The 22,673-nt window shown below is 41.0% G+C and overlaps 1 protein-coding gene across 13 annotated transcripts in view; it reads right to left on the reverse strand.

The window, feature by feature from the left end:
- DGKI (diacylglycerol kinase iota) overlaps window positions 1-22,673 on the reverse strand; it is a 444,802-nt gene that overhangs the window by 197,521 nt on the left and 224,608 nt on the right. For 6 of the 13 annotated variants that reach the window (XM_045495795.1, XM_045495788.1, XM_045495792.1 and 3 more), the window contains 5 exons: window positions 18,499-18,621; window positions 18,157-18,231; window positions 17,523-17,621; window positions 7,075-7,157; window positions 4,582-4,642 (listed from right to left, as the gene is read on the reverse strand). In XM_045495795.1, coding sequence (XP_045351751.1) covers window positions 4,582-4,642; window positions 7,075-7,157; window positions 17,523-17,621; window positions 18,157-18,231; window positions 18,499-18,621 — 441 coding nt within the window. The remainder of the gene's footprint in view (window positions 1-4,581; window positions 4,643-7,074; window positions 7,158-17,522; window positions 17,622-18,156; window positions 18,232-18,498; window positions 18,622-22,673) is intronic. The other 7 variants (XM_045495797.1, XM_045495793.1, XM_045495800.1 and 4 more) reach the window with 3 other exon arrangements.

Raw genomic sequence — 22,673 nt, forward strand, 5'->3', positions numbered from 1 at the left:
CTGTTGAAAATCAGCCCTAAAGAAATCAAGACAGAAGGTGAGAGAAATGGATGGGGGAGGGATATAGCTAGGCTAGCACTTCGGGAGAAAAGGGGTTTGGGAGGATGTGCTTGGCACCATCACTTAAAGGGAAACAGTACTTTCTTCCCTGCTGTGGCTGCACAAAGTCCAGCAAGGAGGTGCCTTCTGTTTAGGGTGTATCCTCATCTAGGGAAGCCAACTGATCAAGAAATAAGCATGAAGGAGCTGGCTACAGAGTTTAACTCCAGGCCTCCGGAAAGAGGGCAACGCGGTTAAAGGTGGACCTGCTGTTCCAGCCCCGTTATCGAGGTCAGGGGCCAGATAGGTAGGGACCACACTGCACCGTGAGGAGCCATAAGGAGGGGAGGGCACGGGCGCCTCTAGGCTCTTGGTCCACATGGCCTTCACTATTCGAGCAAAACGACAGCTCTGGGGAGCTGGACAGGTAGAGATGTGCCCAAGGAAGGGAAAAAATACAAATTTACTGCATAACCCAAGAGCAGCTCGTTTACAAACATGAGGGTCTGAGATCATTCTTGAGTCAGGGGAGTTTTCCTAGGGCCTTGAGAAGATGTGACAACCATTTGACAGCCTTAGGATCATGCTAACCAGTGACAAAGAGATGACATCTGTACTGTCCCCTGCAGCATCCACTGGCCACATGCGGCGACTGGGCACAAGAATGTGCCTAATACAAACCGGAGGGGCTCTGATGAGTCAAAACAGACGCTGGATTTTGGAGACAGCGCAAATAGAACATAAAATAATCTCATGAGTGATTCTTCTACAACTGCATGTTGAAGTGATAGTATTTTGGAGATACTGGCTTAAATAAAATGTAGTATAAAATTAATTTCACCTGCTTCTGACTTTAAGTACCTTCTAGAAAACTTAAAAATGTGGCTTGTATTGTAGTTCTCTTGAACAGCCATGGTCTATACTATTGTAATGCTACAGCTATGAAGACCCTTAGGGATGCAAATGTATCCCCTTGCAGATTTAGAAGGTCTCAAAGGAGGGTAAGGAACCTGCTGAAAGTGACGGAAATACAGGCACCCAACAGGGTCTTCTGCCTTCAAGTGGAATGCAGGAAGATGGGCTATTTAAAAGTGCAAGGAGGTAGAGCAACACGAAACGAGTACTGACTGAAGCCTAAGAACTTGTTTCCAAACTGGGGCGCCTGGGTGGCTCAGCTGGTTGAGTGTCCGACTTTGGCTCAGGTCATGATCTCGGGGTTCATGAGTTCGAGCCCCGCATCGGGCTCTGTGCTGACAGCTCAGAGCCTGGAGCCTGCTTCAGATTCTGTGTCTCCCTCTCTGCCCCTCCCCTGTTTGTGCTCTGTCACTCAAAACTAAATAAACGTTAAAAAAATTTTTTTAATAAAAAAAGGAAATGGTTCCCAAATTAATGCAAGACATCTATACGTTAAATAATATTTTGTGCACAAACTGATGCAGTTAAGGGTTAATACATCCCCCTCCTAATCAGTCAAAAGAAATTCCATTCCTGATTCTCCCTGGAACCTTGTCACTGCACTGACAGAATTCTGAAGGCTTATGGTGATAGATATGCTCACTGAGTAAAGGCTGAGTGCCTTAAGTCAAATGTATACCTGACACTCTCAGGAACCATTCTTCACTTGCCTAAAGCCAGCAATCTTTCTTCATAAATCCATCAGGAGGCCTTGTCTTTATATATAAACTCTGCCCCCACTCAAAATTTAAAGTTTCATATTCTAAACTAATAAAATTAAAAGTATCAATCACTGACCTAGAAAAAATATTTCACATCCCATGCATCTTTCACAAAACATCCATTTTAGCCAAGTAAAGTAAACTAAAACTTGGTCTTGCGTAAGGTACAAGACACACAAAGTTTTGATCCTGAGTGATTAAAGTACAGAGGTTACTATTGAGAAAATAATTAACACAAAAGCATGCACCAATTCTAAGGTAAATCGGCCACTTTCCCTTTGGGCATTAAAGTAATTTACCAGCTCTAAGGTAACTCTACTACTTTCCTGGGGGCATGCCTGTTGCAAGGGACCGAGGGTAAACATCTAGTGCATTTGTGAGTTATGTGGAAGGATGTGAAAAACGAAGTCAGGAACATAGATGTGGTCCCTAGGAGGAAAACCTACCTGGAACATAAAAGTAGTATCTAGCCTTGTGAAGTACCTATTAATTATGGCGTATTTAAAGAAAGGATGCTAGGAAAGGCAGGCTAAGTAGGAGAACCAGACAGTCTTCATGTCAAAAGGTGTTATTAATGGCACAAGGGCGTATTCACAGATATTCAACACTGTAATCGGGCCTGGTCTTCAGGATCCATTAGCAATCTCCCAAGTCTCATTTGCTCATCATTCTGGTTTTGTCCCAGATAAGCTTCTTGAAAACCACTAGTTACACCCTAGTCTCCAAAACCAATGATAATTCTGCAGTCTCTCCTCCAGGATATAACCACTGCCTCCTTCTTTGAAACTCCTTTGTGTTTTTTTTTTTATTTGTTTTTTTTCTCGACAGAATAAACTACGGGCGGTCTTTTCTATGTCTCTTTTTTCCATTTTCCTTTTGAACTTTGGCCCGGACTCCCTAACTGCAGTTCTCTCACAAATGTCTGGACTTGGCTCTCTTGTCCTTGTCCTTTGGGCTTGAAAACCCCAGGTTTCCAAATACTTCTCTAGTTGCAGGGAATGCCTCAAAGCATACAACCTAGAATGTCCTTCCTACACAAACCCGCTGAGTAGAGGAAAGGGACAAGAAAGGAGAAGCGAGAGCAAGCTGCCACGAGGCTCGCTGATGATGGGAGAAGTTTGGAAGGCGTGGTGCTCAATCAATGGTGAAGCTCAAGATGTAGAGATGGACCAGGAAGGGGATGTGGATTTGAGGTCATGGACACGTAGGTTAAGAAAGGATAAGAACTATGAATTCTGGATAGCAACTGGTCTGCTGCTGTCACTGAGATTTAGAGAGGGAGAAGAGATGGGCGCAAATACTGAAGTCATATGGGAAGATAAGGAGATTCTAAAACAAGGAAGAGCACTATAGTAAAGGGTCACAATAAGTTTATACTTTAATTAAGATAACTATCTGGGGACAGCTGAGCTAGGAATGTGTGTGCATGTACGTTAAACATAATATATATTTATTGTATCTATAAAAGACACACTGAGCTAAGAAGAACACGATGTGTGTGTAAGTGAAATGTAATAAATTAAATAAATGTATATATGTATATAAATACACACTATATATGCATCTAATGTATATTATATCAGACACATCAATTAATGTGTATTATCATATATATGATGTGATATATATATATACACATATATATATATATATATATATATATATATATATATATGCATACATGCATACACATATATGTTATCTCCTCAGAGGATTTGTTTGGATATAATTCTACTAAAAAAGGTTGGGAAATTTTCACAGCAGCCCATCCCTAAGTATATTTCCCTAGAACACTACAAATGCTTGAAATTTAATTGGTATTGTGGCAGAAAAAAATTCCCTGGTCAAATAATTGTGGACAACGCTGGGTTAAACAAAGTGAAATAGGTTTGGCTTCTCAGCTATAAAACTTTACATTGAATTTTATAAGCTAATAATGTGTATTGTGAATCTTAACAAACAGTAAACACTGTTTTCCCAACTGCAAAATGTTTTCTTCTCCATGGAGTAACTTAAGGGACCGGTGGAAACACTGTTCTATTTTTTTCCCCAGTTGCATTTACTGGTGCATAATATGTATCCAATGCTACATTAAGTGCTCACTTGCTATGAGAAAGAGAAGATTTTGTTGCTACCTTTGAGAATAAAACATTCTAATTAGGGAGATTAGAGAAAAGTCAAAGAGACTTCATAATAAAATCCTAGATCCTGGGAGAGCAGACTCGAAATACAGAAGAAAAAGACACTGGACAGCAGCATCTAAATGTCAAGGTTCTCAATTCTTTGCCTTTTGCTAAATATACAAACGTAAGTAGAGGGCAAATGGAGAGACAGATGAGGCAAAGAGAGGAAAATGTGACAATATTAAACTTCAGCCCAATTCCATCTTTTCTTCAAAAATGAATACAAAGGATACCAATCAATGATCTTTAAGGCAAACCAATGTCAGCATTTTCAGTTCTATTTCCACTTGTAAAAGAATGAAGACAATAATTTTGTCCATATACTTCTCCTTAATTGCGACCAATTAAGAACAAATTAAATAAGGGTTTTTTTTTTAAAGAATTTAGTCATCTATAACCTTCATTCTAATAATACGACCACATCCTTACCTTGTGGAATAGGAAAGGATATAGTCAAGCTGAGGGAGTAAAACATAATTTAGTAAGACCAAGTATGAATCCATGAGAACAATAATCAAGTCTCTTATAACCCTTTATGGGCTATGCTTCACATGACAGAGACCTATGTTTTAGGGGACTGGAAAGAGGTGAGGTGGGAATAAATAAGGAGAACTGTCATAGGGAAAATAAAAGAAAGATGGAAGAAATAAAGGAGACAACTGGATTCTATTTCAAGGACCTACCGTTCCATCCCCGCCACAGGCCAGAATTCGTAGATTTGGTACCTTCCTATATAACTCAAGCCTGTAGAGGAGATAGAAGACAAATTAAACATGAGCACATCACTGGCCATCGCAGAGAGAAAACCCAGGGCACAAGAGGGCTCTGGGATATCCACTGGAGAAAATGTATAATCAATGTAATGTCAAAACTAGTTACCAAGTCATCACGAGGGAAGAGACCCCAACAACCGCATCAGAGGTTGGCAGCAAAAGTCAATTTTTAAATGGCTGACATTGGAATGGGATTTCAGGATGTCCCAGGGTTTCATTTCCCATAATTGCTAGTAATGCATCAACTCACATCGTTTCCCTAGTTAGTTTCGACTTCCTTTTCTTTTCCCATCATACCCTTCCCTCCTTTCTCAAAGGAAATCATCATGAATCAATAGTCAATGCTGATTGTATGTCTCCTCCTCATACTTTATAAGCTTTTCCTGGATTGTTTTTTTTTTTTTTTTTTGAAACAAACAAAAAGTAGAAACCTTCTTGAAACCTTCTACTTTCTACGCTTAATCCCAATAAACCTTTTCAGAGAGACAGAGTGCTGGGAGGATACCTACCAGTAACACGACCACACCTACAATCCCAGCTCTCTCTCTTCAGAGAGAGAACCAAATTTATACTCCTCGGGCCAAAGAGGGAAGACTTACTGACTTCTCTTTATTTAAAATTTGTCTGCTTAAAGTTAGATCATTTTTCATGTTGGCTCTTGAGAAAATACAATTAGACCCCCGCCCCACCCCCCAGCTAAAACATTTGCTTAAGCAAAGCGATTAAATGCCTCTGTTCTAGAAGACATCACCTTGTAAATCTTTTGTTTTGTTTTGTTTTGTTTTTTCTGAAAATATCTCCTATCTGGTCACATTCTTCATGATGGTCTATGAAGTCTCTACCTAAAGTGTAACCAAAGTGGTAAGATTTTATGATTTTGCCCTTCTGATGGGGCAGACGCCAAGGTAACAGATATGCCTGAGTCCATCCAAATACAGAAAAAAATACAGAAGTTTTATAGCGAACTCTAGTGGCAAAGAAGTTCACAGATTAAAAGAATGACAGGAGAAATTAATTTTTGTATGTAATATTCTCCTGAATGCTTCAAATATACAACTTTTCCATTTTACACAGGAATATTATTTCTCTAGAAATTATCTGAGTTGATGTTTCTTTGCCTCTGATATTGCTACTTATTCAAAAATAATTAGTATCCCTTAAGTTCTAATGTTTCCCAGATGACATCCAAACTATCTTATACATGGGTTTTTTTTTCCATTTTTTTTTTTTTTAATGCTTATTTGAGAGAGAGAGAGAGAGAGAGCGTGCGCACAAGTTGGGGAGGGGCAGAGAGGGAGACAGAATGTGAAGCAGGCTCCAGGCTCTGAACTGTCAGCACAGAGCCCATCATGGGCCTTGAACTCATGAACCGCGAGATCATGACCTGAGGTGAAGTCGGGACGCTTAACTGACTAAGCCACCCAGGAACCCCAATACATGGGTTTTGAAAAGGGAATCAGACAGTAGCAGAAACAGCCCTGCTCTTTCCCATTATGTACCCCATCACCATCACCAAAGGGAAGATACAGGATACCTGTTACCTATGGCTAAACTTTATTTTCGATGTTTCTAACAAAAATAGAATGAAATTTCTGAGAAGTTTAGAAAAGGGATTGAGCAGGAAGTACAATGTCTTCCCACTCTGGTGTGGAATCAATAGGCATAATCAAGTAATCTGTCTCAAATAGACACTGATGCACATGCACAACCTGTAATTTACATACACGAACATACTCATAAACAAATATGGCCACCCTCCAAAGATATACTTACATTCTTACTAACATACATCGCTAAAGTTGTAGGTGCATACATAGAAAAAGGACATGGGGCGCCTGGGTGGCGCAGTCGGTTAAGCGTCCGACTTCAGCCAGGTCACGATCTCACAGTCCGTGAGTTCGAGCCCCGCATCAGGCTCTGGGCTGATGGCTCAGAGCCTGGAGCCTGTTTCCGATTCTGTGTCTCCCTCTCTCTCTGCCCCTCCCCCGTTCATGCTCTGTCTCTCTCTGTCCCAAAAATAAATAAACGTTGAAAAAAAAAAATTAAAAAAAAAAAAATAAATAAATAAAAAAAAAAAAAAAAAAAAGAAAAAGGACAAATCTTTTCTCATTGCGGACGTGTAAATAATCTCCAGGTGCATGTACATAAGCAGCAAATACACTAGAAGTATGCCCTGAGTTGACAACAAAGTAGCTGGTTTTGAAGGGAATTAGCACAATGAAGAGTAGGAGAAGAAATGTCAGATGAAGTTTTAAGGGAGGAGAATACAGGTGAGAAAATAAATGAGGGATGGTCAGAAAATATTTCACAAGGCAATCTAATAATGAAGCTTGACTCCACAGCAGAAGTCCTTCTCGCTTGCCCAAAGCAGTATGGATCATGGGGGATTATTTCCAGACTTACGCATCTTTTGGCCCTTCCTGAGATAGATCAAAGACCTGTCGTGGATTCAGGTACCACATGAACATCTGCAGGACTTTGGTTCCCTGTAAGAAAAAAAAGAAAAAAAAAAAAGACAATAGGCAGAAACTTCCAAATATGAGCTGATCATTAAAAAAATAAAGATTTGGGACGCCTGGGTGGCACAGTCAGTTAAGCGTCCGACTTCAGCCAGGTCACGATCTCGCGGTCCGTGAGTTCGAGCCCCGCATCGGGCTCTGGGCTGATGGCTCAGAGCCTGGAGCCTGTTTCCGATTCTGTGTCTCCCTCTCTCTCTGTCCTTCCCCCATTCGTGCTCTGTCTCTCTCTGTCCCAAAAATAAATAAACGTTGAAAAAAAAAAATTAAAAAAAATAAATAAATAAAGACTTAAAAATAAGTAAATAAATAAATAAAAATGGGGGCACCTAGGTGGCTCAGTTGGTTAAGCGTCCGACTTTGGCTCAAGTCATGATCTCACAGTTTGTGAGTTCGATCTCCGCATCGGGCTCTGTGCTAACAGCTCAGGGCCGGGAGCCTGCATTGGATTCTGTGTCTCCCTCTCTTTCTGCCCTCCTCCACTCATGCTCTGTCTCTCTCCCTCTCAAAAATAAATAAACATTAAAAAGAATATTTTTAGTGAATTAAAAAAAAATAAAAATAAGTCCTCTTATCTAAAATACCACCTAATTATAAACAGTATAAAGTAGTAGTTAAAATCAGGGGCTTTAGGGGCGCCTGGGTGGCTCAGTCGGTTGTGTGCTGACTTTGGCTCAGGTCATGGTCTCACAGCTTGTGAGTTCGAGCCCCGCATCAGGCTCTGTGCTGACAGCTCGGAGCCTGGAGCCTGCTTCAGATTCTGTGCCTCCCTCTCTCTCTGCCCCAACCAACTTGCATTCTGTCTCTCTCTTAAAAATAAATAAACATTAAAAAAAAAAAAATCAGGGGCTTTGGCCATCAATATGTAGGTTGAATGTCCAAGTGAGGTTTTTATCCAACCTGTGTTACTCTGGCCAAGTTCCTCAATTTCATTAAGCTTAGCTGCCTTCTTTTTATGAGGTTTTTTTTTTTTTAAGTTTTTTATTTTGAGAGTGAGAAAGAGCGCACATATGCACAGGAGAGGGACAGAGAGAGAGGGAGACAGAGAATCCCCAGCAGGCTCGGCACTCTTGGCGTGGACCCTGACCTTTGGCTGTGTCTCACACCCATGAGATCATGACCTGAGCCGAAATGAAGAACTGGACGCTTAGCCGAATGAGCCGCCCGGGCACCCCAACTTCCTTCTCTTTAATGTGGAGACAAGAATGCCTAGTTCACAGACTTGTTGCCAGGATTAAATGCAGTAACATTTGAGGGGCACATCGATTAAGTGTGTAATGAATGGTATCCACTGGTGTTACCATCACTCAACATAAAAATCCATGTAGGGAAATTATTTGTCAGCCCATGTAATTTAAGATTAATTTTTACTTCGTTGCACAGCTTACTTTTATCTTTGCATAATGTGAATATAGTCGGTGTGTGCAAAGTATGATTTTATTGAAATGATTTTTCTAAACTGAAGCAAAAGAACAGAGGCTCCTATTATTTAGGAGATATATATATTTAACTTCCTTAGTTATATCTTACTTTGATGTGTTCCCATTTCTGTGTCCCTACCTAAGTCCAACAGTTCTCACATGAACATTTTTGAATGATTTAAATAATTTATAATTGACATTTATAGAACAGATCACCATGGAAAAGTTAAGGCAGTTCCAGAGACCTTTTTTTTTTTTAAAGAGAGAAAGAGAGAGAGAGAGAGCACACGGGAGAGGGGCAGAGGGAGGGGGAGGGTAGGAGGGAGAGAGAGAGGAAGGAAGGAAGGAAGGAAGAGAGAGAGAGAGAGAGAGAGAGAGAGAGAGAGAGAGAGAGAGAGAATCCCAAGCAGGCTCCATGCTCAGTGTGGAGCCAGATGGGGGCTCTATCCCAGGATCCTGGAATCATGACCTGAGCTGAAATCCAGAGTCTGATACTCAACTTACTGAGCGACCCAGGTGCCCCTAAGGAGATCATCTCTTAATAGTGCATTGAGCAAAGAAAAAAATGAAAGTTTTTTATTAAGCAGCATCAAAAGAGCTTGAAAACCTAGTAGGGTGCCTCATTTTAGGTCATTGCCAGCCAGAGCAAATAACATTTCATCATTTGGGCACTGCTTCTTGCCTATAATTACAGTTCCTTTATTAGATATCAAGATTGCTCTTCCTTAAAATATTCCCAAGTTTGTACACCTACTATGCTGTATTTGAGAGTCATTCTAGTTTAGCAGAAATAGTATGGTATTTGCATCTGTAATAACTTGGATGTTCTCATTAGGTGAGCATAAGCATTTAAAATCCTGCAGAAATCCAGCATATTAAATAGAAGGGCAGCAGCTCCTTTCCTGGGGGATAATGAGAATTAAATGAATCAGTAATAGTTATGGATCTAACACAGTATGTGGCACAAAATAGCCTTCATAAAGGTTAGTCCCTTTCTTTGTTGCTCCTTGTTAATCTATTCATTAAATTGCACTTGAGGGTGTGAGGGCTAAAGTATAGCTTATAATTATCACATTGTTATGCCAGTTGTTACAGAGGCCAATGCAGGTCTTTTGTTCCACATTTCATCCAAACCTGTAATTTAAAAGTTCTGCTTTATCATGTGCTTGCTATAAATTTAGGAATCACATTCTATCCTTAATTGTCACAACTGATCCTTCACTTTCACCAAAGGACACATTTTGCTTCCCATAAAATTCAGAAACTGATTGAGATACAAAATACTAACTAAACACTGGATTGTTCTCTCTCTTCCCATGCTGGGCCTTGCTAGCACGTCAGCTGGGGATTATCTTGAGCAATCTTTTATATTTAATAGGTAACACCAGAGTCATTTTAATGACCAATTTATAAAAAATTTCCACTGACTTGCTAGAAAATTAATTTTTCAGTTTTAAATTCCTAGAGCGATAGGACCGGTTAATGTTAATGACTCTTTTCCACTTCTGGCTAATGTGGCTTCTATTATGCATACAATACCAGGTAATTAACACCCTCCACAAATAAAACAAAAGGCACTGAGATGTGGTTTGTCTTCGACTAGACGTCTCTGAAAGGTTTGAGTGACCACACAAGTCTTGTTTTTGCTCATTGTCAGTCTGTTCATGGGGACACCTACTTACCTACATTTATCCTTTTGAGGAAGGGGAATCGAGGCTGGCGAGTTTTGCAAGGAACGCCTCTAGGAGGCGCCATCGATAGCACAGCCTATCACAAGACCGTGCTCCGGTGCTGGGTAGCGGTGATGTGCATAACCGTACACGGCGACCCTTTCAGAGTTTACATTCAGGTGTGATACAATTACTTCTTTTAAAAGTAGTCTTTCTAAAATACGTTCCTTAGCGAAAACGGTAAGGGTCTGAAAAGGGCTGCATTGTTTTAAATCAGTCGTGGCGGGCGGAGACAGAAAAGGTCTAACACATCTAAGTCCCTTCTATTCACTCAGCGGTTACCTCTGGGATGAGCTACTTTCGGCTTAGGTAATTTATTCAATAGAACTGAATGGTTTGACAAATGCTAATTCACCAGGAAAGGGGTAATTTCTCTCTCACTGACAGGATTAAACCTACCAGTCATTGACACAACTGCCATTCACTAAGGAGTCCCAAACAGGTTCCCAGTCGTGAGACCCAACATGACAAATGCAAAAGCTGCAAGGGTTGTTTCTTTTTTAGTAGCCTATTCTGCCAGTTTGTTCTTCCGGCCCTTCCCCCACTCTCCCCATACACCTGCCTTTCCCCCTAGCTTTCACTCCTGCTATAGCATGGAAAGAGCAAGCCACTAAGTTAAACCCCAGGACTACAAAGATAAACACAAAACTGCCCTAAAGTTCATCAAAATCTAGGAGGAAAGAAAGACACAACGTGTGTGAACGGTGAACACAGAGTCCTCTATTACGTCACATTAACGTCATACAATTAGTGAGCGGGAAAGGAGGTAGAGGGTTCATGGGCTACAACTTTTAGGCTTGGGCCCTTGTAAGCCTCAGATACTGGTTACTCAGGGGTTTTGGTTTGTTTCTTTTGTTTTATTCTTGAAAAAAGCTGCAACTTTCTGCAAGAGTATCATACATCTCTCTAAATGAAAAAAAATCGCTTGAACGTCAATTGCAACCCACTGTGGGAGGTCCTCAGACACACGGTTGTTGGCATACCTCCTCATTGACTACAGAGCCTGCTAAGATATTGGGAGACTGGGTATCTCCAATGGAGTGATGAGTCTGTTCTTTCTGGCTCCAGGCATTGGGGAACAGGCTGGGACAGGAGAAAACAACTTCCCAGAAAATAGGCAGACTGTTCTAGAGGGAAATAAACAGGTTTCATCCACTCACCTACTAGGTGCCAGGTACAGTCTTAGGTGAGAAGAGAGAGAAAAATGGACAAAACAGAGATCTTGCCTTCCAGAGGAAGTTCTATGTGTTATTCATAAAAGAAAATTTGATAATGACTTAGTGGTATGGAGGGCCCATTCAGAATGAATCAGCTCAAATAGAAGCACCAAAACTGTCCTGTAGCCCGCAACAGTCTGGTAGCTTACTAAGTAAGCATGCCTTGGTTTATGTCACAGAGGTAGTATCTAGATCACGGCAAAAGCTGCCCAGAATGTCCTGAGGACAACAAAAGCTAGAGGAAAAGAGAGATTCAGACATCGTTATTTCAAACTGGTTTCCAACAATCCCAAAAGAATACCTGGTTTATTTAAACATATTAGGCTCCTCCTCTGTGCACATGTGTATGCTCAGGAGGCTCAGAAGGAGACAGATGCAAAAGAAATCAGTCCACTGAAGACGGCGAATGCTACGGGAGAGATGCCTACTGAGAAGTAGGAGCGGCCAGAGCAGATACTCTTAAGACCAAATTTGGGGATTAGATGAAGGCATCTATATATGATATCTGAACCGTTTCTTGGAAGACGAGTTAACCATTTCTCTGTATGTGGGGAAGAGAACAGTGAAGGCACATGACATACCAAACACAAGACATGCCATGGGGACACTCCATTCTGTTCAGTCTCTGCACCATGAGGCAGGAGTGCTGGGAGATGAAACTGCCCAAGTGAGTTTGTAGATTAAGTTGCTAAGGGGCTTGGGCTTTATTTTATAGGCAAGAAGAAATGTCACAGAAATGTTTTAGTCCGGGAAACCACTCACACCTTGACTAAGAACGTAGACATCCAGGGGGGCCCTACCCATAGCAAAGGAGGTGGGGCCTTGGGGAAGCATAGCCCTCATGAATGGGATTAGCCCCCTGATAAAAGAGACCCCAAAGAGGTCCCTCATCGCTTCTGCCACATGAAGATACAGCAAGAGGACACAGCGAGAGGATGGCCCTCCCAACCAGGAAGTGGAACTCACCAGCCACAGTATCTGCTGATGCCTTCATCATAGACTTCCCAGCCCCGAGAAACGTTTAAGAAAGGAATTCCTGTTATTTAAGCCACCTAGTCTATGGGATTCAGTTATAGCAGCCTGGGTAGACCAAGACAGCTACCCCCACACTCCACCAGTACTGTAACTTAGAAAAGGGACTTCCCACAGATTTACTGTTTAGTTGTTTTAATTCCATCTGTTGAGGCTGGCTTGACAAGAAGAACATCTACTGCCTACCCTTCTGCCCACCTCCCAGCCTATTCTAAGCATTAGGAGCCTAAATTTTATCTAAACATCATGGTTCTTGATTTATCCCCAGGTTGAACATCACAGAAAATAATTAAGGTTGTTTGGCCAAGTATTTAGAAAGTTTGGGGACTCAAACATTTGAGGTTATTGACTTTTTGTCTCCTTCTCCCACCATGGTTGACTTGAGCCTGACCTGAGGGTGGGGATGACCCTGGACTGAGGCGGCCTATCCTGAGATGATGGTGTGTGCTCAGCATGAGCCTGTCCACCAACTGGATACCCCTTTCCTCTTGTCACCTACTGATAAGGTCCCTGGGAATCCAAATCAGGTATTCAACTCATGCCACCCCTCAACCTGGGATTTCAAGCTCAACAGTGTGAGAAGCCAGGGTCCGGATGCCCTTGACCGTCACAGGATTGACTAGGTGGAATCACTCTAGTGGTCAGAATACCTGTTTAACCCTGAACCTGTAACCTAAGTCAATGGAAATGAAGTCCTGAGATGGAGCCTGCAGGAGACACTGTGTGAAATGACATCAGGAGAGGTCAGAAATGTCTGTAAGACTCAGAAAAAAGATGTTAATGAGTCAGGGACACCCAAGACAAACACTAACTTCTAAAGTTACAGCAGAGGTGAGTATAAGGGAGGGCCTATGGCTTGAGTCCTCAAGTTTCCACACAGAGGAGGGGACTTGCCGGGGTAAACTTTATCTCCCAGGTATTACGTCTGCTCCACAGGAGACACTCAAACATAATGCCGGGGTCCCTGATTCCAGTTCCTGTTTCCCCGAACGATTCAGATCCGACCCACGATAGTGCTGCCGATCTCAAAAACTTTCAAAACACCCACAATCATCTCTACCCTTCAGTGTTGGAAAAACAATTATTATAAAATATCTGTTTAAAACAAATTATTCTTTCAAAAGGGCATGGAAGCAGTATCAAATGTGTTCATCTCAATATATTCCTGCAAAGTGCTGGGCGAATTTCTGTACACACAAAAAATACGGAAATTGTAAAAGCTGTAGGTATCTTTCTTGCCAGAAGATGGCGATACAGTCTAGTTATTTACTTAAGAGAAACTAAATTTTGCTGCCCAAGCAAATTTAAATAAAGGTTTGAAGCCTAAGCTTCCGAGATGGAGTGCTTTATACCTACAAAATGATAAGCAAAACAAATCAGTTATTAAAAGGCAAAAAACAAAACAAAACAAAACAAAACAGGATTTAACAACAACAATGAACTATTTCTCCATTGATTGCAGTAACCTTGGCTAATCAGAGTGTGGTCTCTGAGTAGTAGCAACACCCGCCTGAGAGCCTCTTAGAAAAGCAGAATCTTAGGGCCACCTGCCTGGGGTCCACATGCCCTGTTTTCACTGCCACCCTCAGTTCTCTTTTGACCCTTTAGTCTCAACTAAGGTGGTGGGTGGGGGAGGGCAAAATGATGGAGGAAACAAGATTCAAGGGAGCCTAGAAATGAGAAACTGCTTTACTATTCACCTGCTGACTCCCCATTACATGGCTGAATCTACCCTCATCTGCGATGTCAAGGCAGAGGACAGCCACAGCATAGGAAGAGGCTAGCCCTAACTGGGGAGGTGGATCATCTCCGACCGTGGCCCTTCCCTACTCACTACAACTGAGGATTCAGCTGTGCCTTCCTAAGACTGAAGACGGAGATCAGTTTGAATGATTCCGATTGCCCGTAGGGATTTGGATTTCTTTAAAGCTTTCTCAACATGTCACACTGCATGTAGAAACAATGCTCTTTACAGTGATCAGACTTAGTACGGAATTCTACTTTATGGAGAAAGTATGTAGAAATGTCAAGTTATTCAACATTCATTCTGATTTGGTTAGCCATACTTCTGAGAATCCTAGATTGTCTAGAAGTAACCTCATAAGCCAAAAAGCACAAAATGAGAGCAAATCACTTCAGTCTTTTGTCTCTAATTAAACTGGGCATTTTTTATTTGAATATGTCGCTGTCCCTTGTAGCTCCTCAAACACGTCATAACTTTTTTTCCAAAATAATTCTTCCCCTTCCTGAATACTCATCAGTAACAAAGCCACTGTCCTGATAATCTTCTGTAGAACGCTGGTTGCTTGTTATACAATTATTTGTTCACTTCTATATGCCACATACTAGAAACCAGAGGTTGGAAGGTACAGCCCTGGGCAGTAGAGAGCCTGTATCTTAACAGAACACTTATGTTTCAATTCACAAAATACAAGTTTGTTCTGAGGGTTAAGGGAGCACGGTGGACAGGGTGATTAATTTTGAGAAATGGTTCAGAAAAGTGCTACCAACCCTTAAAGGATGAACAGGAATTTGCCACCAAGAGAGAAGGCAAGGGGCATTACTCCAGCTTTCTCTCTCTGCATAACTAAGTAGTCCATCTTTAATTCAGCTACTTCAATGGCACCATTTCCTTACCACTCCCAAGTCACTGTTTGCCTCTGAAATTCCAGAGCACTCTCAGTTTGATCCACTCAATTTAGAACTCATATATTGTTAATGTTGCTTGAATTATTTTTCCCATTTGTCCTTTTGGTGTCATTAACAAGATGTCCTTAGAAAATTTACTTAAGCTTTCTTGAGCTGTTTTCTATTTAGTGAAATAGGTAGCAACATCAGATCATCTCTGAACTCCGTGGCATTACCAATTTATACAGAGATTCCAACAGGAATGGACTCTATCTTTACTGAACTGTCTGTTCCTGAAAGGCAGGATCACCTGCAAGTTTCTAAATGCCCTAGGAAAAAGACTTATGGTTTAAGGAGTACATCTTCTAGAATGAATCCCATGGAAAAATATATTGGAAATTAGCATGTGGTACTCAAGTGGCCCAAATCACAGAGTCCATTACATTAGCTTTGCTCTGTTTCATGGTCCCCCAACAAACCCCCAACCCTCATGAGGCTATGGGGAGACCGGACCTAGGGAGTGACTACAGTTCAGGGCAAAATGAACCTCACTCCTGAAAATCTCCTCCAGTGATTAGATCCAGTCTTAGGATCATTACCGTATGAAGATCATCACTCACCAACTTAAAAAAGCAGGATGTTGAAATTAGGTATCTGCTTATAACCCATTGCCCTGTTGTCCACAATGTTCAAAAATTTTTAACAGAACAAGTTATCAAGAATTTTAAAGGAAAGAAAGAAAGGGAGAAAAAATATTGTCTTTATATCACAAGCTCTCATAAGAGAAGCTTTATTATAATTAATCCATTCTGGAAAATGCCCAATATCCCTAGTAGTAAGAACATCATTCTGGACTGTTGGGTCAACCCTAATTATATGATTCCCCTCCTGATGTGGGGTAACCAAACAGTTTCAAATCTTTACTTTTTAAGTGTGAAACCTCAAGGGTTCTCACCTCAAAATGTAAAATATGCACTTAGTGGACAGAGAAAATATTTTACCATCCAATCTCACATGAAAATAGAAAAAAAATCAAAGCCAGTGAAGAGTCTTGATAAGAAGCCTCAGAGGAGGAAGAGAAGTATATGAGGAGACAAAAGCCTAGATTCCAGAACAAATTCTGTCCTCTAAAGATCTGTGTAACTTCAGGTATGTCATTACACATAAGTGTTCTTAGGCTACTTATTTATCCTCGAATGAGGTTGTTATTAATTATGCTACAAGATTTGGGCAGAGACCAAATGAAACCTTTAGAAGGTGATATTTTTGATAGTATTGGTGGCATTTGTTGTTAATGATCATTGGGAATGATGAGTGATTCACTGTTCTCACTCTCCTCTGAGGAGAGGGACAAAGTGGTCAGGTCTAACCTACAACGAGAAGCAATAAAGAGAAGTTCGTTAAGAGTTTCCTAACTATAAGAGTTAAGAAATTCTGAAACATATTAACTAAGAGATTTGGGGATGACTTTTTTTTTAAATCTGTAAGGGAGATGTGAGCACTTAGGCTTCTGGTGCATCTCTGGTATGGTGGAAGCTGAGGGATAAATCATAGAACCTCTAGGTTTTGCCTAACCCGGAAACATGGATGGCTGTCCCCTACTGCAGCAACAGTCACCATGTCCCTGAGAAACTGGTTGTCTTCCATTGCTTGTCCTAGGTGGTGCTGTTTTAAATTGGTGTTGAGAACTATTTTCTTTTTTTTTTTTAATATGAAGTTTATTGTCAAATGGGTTTCCATATAACACCCAATGCTCATCCCAACAGGTGCCCTCCTCAATCCCCCTCACCCACCCTCCTCTCCCTCCCACTCCCCATCAACCCTCAGTTTATTCTCAGTTTTTAAGAGTCTCTTATGGTTTGGCTCCCTCCCTCTCTAACTTTATTTCCCCCCTTCCCCTCCCTCATGGTCTTCTGTTAAGTTTCTCAGGATCCACATAGGAGTGAAAACATCTGGAATCTGTCCTTCTCTGTATGACTTATTTCACTTAGCATAACACTCTCCAGTTCCATCCACGTTGCTACAAAAGGCCATATTTCATTCTTTCTCATTGCCATGTAGTATTCCATTGTGTATATAAACCACAATTTCTTTATCCATTCATCAGTTGATGGACATTTAAACACCGTGGGATGCAGCAAAAGCAGTCCTGAGAGGAAAATACATTGCAATCCAGGCCTATCTCAAGAAACAAGAAAAATCCCAAATACAAAATCTAATGCACACCAAAAGGAAACAGAAGCAGAAATTATGGAGAACTATTTTCAAGAGAACTATTTTCAAGTTAAACTCATGAAAACGACTCACCTGGTTGCCTCCGCTCTTGGGGTTCACAAACACAAGCAAGGGCTTCATGAGAGGAGAAGAGATAGGTTTTATCACAAAAGGTCGACCTTTGTTTTCCTGCTGAAGGAAGAAAGCAACACTATTGAGACATCCATCCATGACTCAGACAAGTGGCCTGGAAACAATGGAAGGGAGTAATTACCAGAACCCCCACCGGCCCTAACCCTTGCTCCTCCAAAATAAAAAAGCTACATCTTGTTTAACACGGCTTACTCTAAAAAAGACAGTCCATATAAAGTTTAGAAAAAGGATCTCAAGCTATAATTTTCCCTTGGGAAGTAAGCATGCTTCTGATTTGACTCTGTACACTCTGAGCATTCTAGAAATGTTAGCTCTTCATCTTTATCTTCATCATCTTTGGGATGACACTTCCATGGACAAGTGCAAACGCTCTGATTCTGAAGCAGCAGGAGGTTATAGAGAGGGAGACATCTTAAAGAAACAGAGAGGATTCCAATGTGGTCACAGGGTACAGAAGGAGGGAAGAAGGGTAGAAAACTTATCAGAAAAATAAGCTTGGGCCAGATCACATTGGACAGGGGTGGCTACAGTAAGGAGGATGTAGTTCACCGGGACATAGTCCTGAAACACTTACTTCAGTTCCTCTTTTACTGGCTTTTCTTTTAAAGCTTGTTCTCTTCTTCTTCCGATTTGAAGCCTTCAGCGAGTTCTGTAGGGAAAGAAGGAAACACCTGAGCCCAGAGGCAGACAGCCCAGGAGCTTCCCATGCAGAACCATGTAGGAGGTGAGGGCAGCACATGCTGTTCCACGCATGCTTCTCATGCTTTGACACTTCCAAGCCACTGTTCATGGGTAAGCCACAGACAGAAACCAGTCGAGTGCTTCAGAGTGAGCGACTGACTCCCCACCACACGGAGAGGCAGGGAGTTAGAACCCTGGAGGCTCTCATGGACTCACATAACAACACATGTTATACCTGCCAACCCTCCCAGTAAAAATGGAAGAATCCCAAATTCTCTGAGGGGCTCCAGTCTCCCGCCCAACCAGGTCCGTCTCCCGCCCAACCAAGTTCAAGTTCATCTCCTGGTATGGAGATCACCTATGTGGAAATGTAAAAAAGGAGGCCATTTTTCATGTTTTTCTATTTTCTTTTTTTTTTTTTCTGTTTACTTTTTTTGGCAATGACCTTTCTAGTAATAGTCATACAGTGATTCAACCCTAAGGGAACATTATGATTCAACTATCCTATCAGCACTGATGGCTAAGTTTTAAAATGCAGAGATAAGACTCACCGTAAGTTACTTCTATTACTAGGGTGACATCAGTGCTCTCTTTCTCTAAAGACCTATTGGTTTAAAATGTCTTCCCTCCCCTGGTAGCCTTGATTTGTCCTTCTCATAGAAGTGCCTCCAAATTGTTGAAATACAGTGACCCCCAAATTTACGTTCCCTGTTTTTCTAGGAATTATACGGACCACAACTTTCTGATTACTTCAACTAACTCTTAATATATGATACAGATGCTTCGTGAAGAACCTCTCTTAGGGGACAGTCACAACTCACTGGTTTAATTAGTGGAGAGTCAGTAATTAATTAGATTGCCATCTTCACAAAGGCAAGATGTTACTATCACATCATAGATGTTTAACAAATGTTGAAAGCCTGAAACACAGAATTCTTAACTTAAAAGTTTATATGAGCATACACACATGCATTGCTTGAGCAGTTAAAGATTCTCAAACAGCCTCAAGAAACTTAAGAGACCTACTCTTTTACTTTGCGGGGTATTTCTTTTCTTAGAGCATTCAAAATAAACCTTACTCTAGAGTACACATATTAACACATTTGAATTAGCAAGAATGAAGCTATTTAACTTTTATTTTACTTTCATATGGACCATAAAAAAAAAAAAAAACAAAAACACGCTGCTCTGTACTGGAGCTCGTCGAGGATGAAGGAAATTTTCTTGAAGCACCATTTGTCCCAAAGTTTTCTTCCCCCATCAGATTAAAAGAGTTTTCAGGCTCTGAGTCTCACCAGAGGAGAGAGATCCAGAAGTTCATGGGTGCCTTAGACCAAAGGGCATTTCTCACCACTCACTGTAGACTATACTTCTCCTGCAAAAAGATCTCCAAGTTTCTGAATTCCTCTTTAAATGGGTCTACTATCACGTTCCACTTTGGAAAAACTTTCGCATTATTAAAGTCTTTCCCACACTTTAACTACTTTGTTTAAAAAGGGAAGAAAAACCATCTGGAAAAAACCATCTGGAAATTTTAAACACTTAATTGGCCAAATGTCCCAAGAAGAATCCGAGAGACTGTTAGGATGGCAATTAATGATACTGCGTGGTTCTCAACCAATCACACACGTTGGCCTCATCCAGGGTTCTTTTAAAAATGCTGACACGTGGACCTCCAAATACTCTTTTGTTTGGGGTGAAGCCCAGGCAAACATACTTTTCAAAAGCTCCCCAGGCAACTCTAGTGCGTAGCCAGAGCAGAGAACCTCTGAAGTCAAAGGGAAAAGTGAGGAGACATACATACTGCACTAAAGCACAATACCAATGGGATGAGGAGCATGAGCTGTGGAATCTGACCTGCTGGATGTTAGTTCTGGGTCTTCCGGTTACGAGATCTAGGACCTTGGCCAAGGAAGTCAAGCTCTTGAAATGACAGTCTCTTAATTTTTAAAATGAAGGTGATAATACCTACCTCATGGGACAGTTGTGAAGTTTAAAGGAAAAAAGGTATGTGAAGCAGTTAGCTTGGTGTCGGCCCATGATAAGCATCTCCATCAATGTGGCCTCATTCACAGCTGTATATCCCCAGCACTGAGCCCAAATGCCTGGCACCTTGTATGCACTCGAATCATTGTTGAAATGAATCAGTATTGTAATTTCCAGCACTTACTGAGTCTTTCCTGATATTGGAAAGGATCCCCCGGAAGTGAATGATTGCCTCCTAGCTTCTTTGTTGTTTTAGTTCATTTATTGCCCAGAGCAAGGTAGGGGGCCAAGTGCTTTCAGGAACACACTACAGGCCTTGGTTCCTGGCACGAGTCAGTAACTAAACTCTAAGAGAGAAGTCTAATGGATCAGGCTAAGATTGTTTCCCAAACTTGCCTCATCACAGAAATCACCGTTCTCCAGGTGATTCTGCTGATCGAGCATGTTTGGGAAACAGAGTTAGCAAAACACATCAAAAGAAGACTTGATGTCTGAAAACAGAGCAGGCAAGGAACTCAACTCTAATAGGGAACAGACATACACAATGGCCTTTTTAACACAGATGCAGCAAATACAAATGCTTCTGGGCCTCATGGAGCCAAATGCATGTGAGGTCCTCTTCATCTCACAGAACAAAAAGGGAGACAAGATGAAGCACAGTGATTGACTTACAGTACCTGGATGCTTCTATGTGAGCTCTGAGTTAAGCTTACAGCCCTATGGATAGTCAAATAGCAAAAGATAAGCAGTATGGAATTTCACAGCACACCTTGAAATTCTTGAGGCTTCCTTCTGTTCATGTGTATATATGTATCTCGGTCCCAACATAGAACTTCTTTTAGAAAGTATCATCATAACAGATGGATGTGAAAGCAGATTTGGGTTGTGTTTCAGCCATGACAAGATAAGTCACCTCGTCTTGCTAATCTAAGACATTGCTCATCCTGCCTGGGTCAGTCTTGTTGTGAGAGTTAAAATAGCAGGCTTTTCAAGAACATAAAAATTATGCCAAGAAGTTATATTTTCGAATTGTTGGTGCTGTTATTCAAGAAACCAGCGGTGCATGTACTGCGTTCAAAAACAAAGCATCCCCGGCATCAAGGGCAGCTAACTCAGTGATACAAAGGCTTCATTTAGCAAGTTCAATACCAACCAAATGGTGAAATGCTGTACCCTCATGTGGATTTTTGCATTCTTCAGATTGTAACTGCATCTACCACTCTATGTTATGTGCCCACTCTTTTGTTCAAGTCCTAAGAATAAAGGTTTTTTTTTTTTTAATAACCAGGTATTGAGGCAGTATTATTTCGCTACAGAAATAATCCTACCAACAAAGTCTCTATCATAGTTAGGACTCCTTCTTGGGCTGTTGAAAAATGCCTGTGGGTAAATCACTCAACTGTGAATAAAACTTAACTACCTGTTATTACTCTTCAGGGATTTTCCCAGGTTATGAGATCACAAAGGACTGGTTATAACAAGAGATCTAAACAGAAGACATCTCACACTTCATCATCCCAAATGAAGCCTTCTCTCATTGTACACCAGACAAAACTCTGATGGATTACAGGAGAGGCATGGACTTGGGTCTATTAGAGAGCACTCTTACTCTGCCCTGTTCTAGCTGTAACACTGGGACAGGAGTTGTCCTGAGGACAGGCAAGCAGAGAAATAAAGAAAACTAATTCCAAAAGATAAGGACAGGGTCTCAGCCATTTCTCAGACATGTTTGGTTAAATTACAGCAAGTGTTGGCTAACCTTTAGAACTGACCAAAGGAAATGGCCTGAGAAATTCTGATAGATACAGTTGGTCATAGCTGTTACATATCCTGGGTCTCAGTCTCCAGCATTTCAGCATTATCCAATAAGGAACAGGGACATGAAGAAACATGAAGAAAGCCCATATAGGCTAGGAAGGAGTTGACTGCAGCATTTTTTGTAAGTAGGCCATTAGAAACAGTACAAATATCCATCAGTGGGGAGTTGGTTAAATAAACTGTAATATATTCACGGTATGAAATACAGCAGTTTAAAAAGAAGTTAAATCTAGATGTATTAATATAGACTTTTGCTCAGGATCATTCTTAATGAGGAAAGGCCAGTTTTAAAGTATTATATACGGAATAATGCCATTTATTAAAAACACATACCTCTGGTCTCCTATAACTTGACCCCACCAAAAATTCATGTAACCCACGTCTTTCTCCATCAGCTCCAAGTGCTTGCACTAGTAGTTCAACATCTTTAATTTGTTTATCTGATCAAAATGTTATCCTCTAACACTTCCTGTCGAGAGGAAAAGCCCTGACATCTGTAACGTGAACTATAACGTTGACTTCATTAAATGCATGAACAGATTTGTGCTTGGTTCTTAAAGTTTGGTTTTCTTTTAATTCTTTACTGTCATCTAAAATCTATCATCT

The sequence above is a fragment of the Leopardus geoffroyi genome, chromosome A2 (genome assembly GCF_018350155.1).
Source record: "Leopardus geoffroyi isolate Oge1 chromosome A2, O.geoffroyi_Oge1_pat1.0, whole genome shotgun sequence".
Taxonomy (NCBI): Eukaryota; Metazoa; Chordata; class Mammalia; order Carnivora; family Felidae; genus Leopardus; species Leopardus geoffroyi.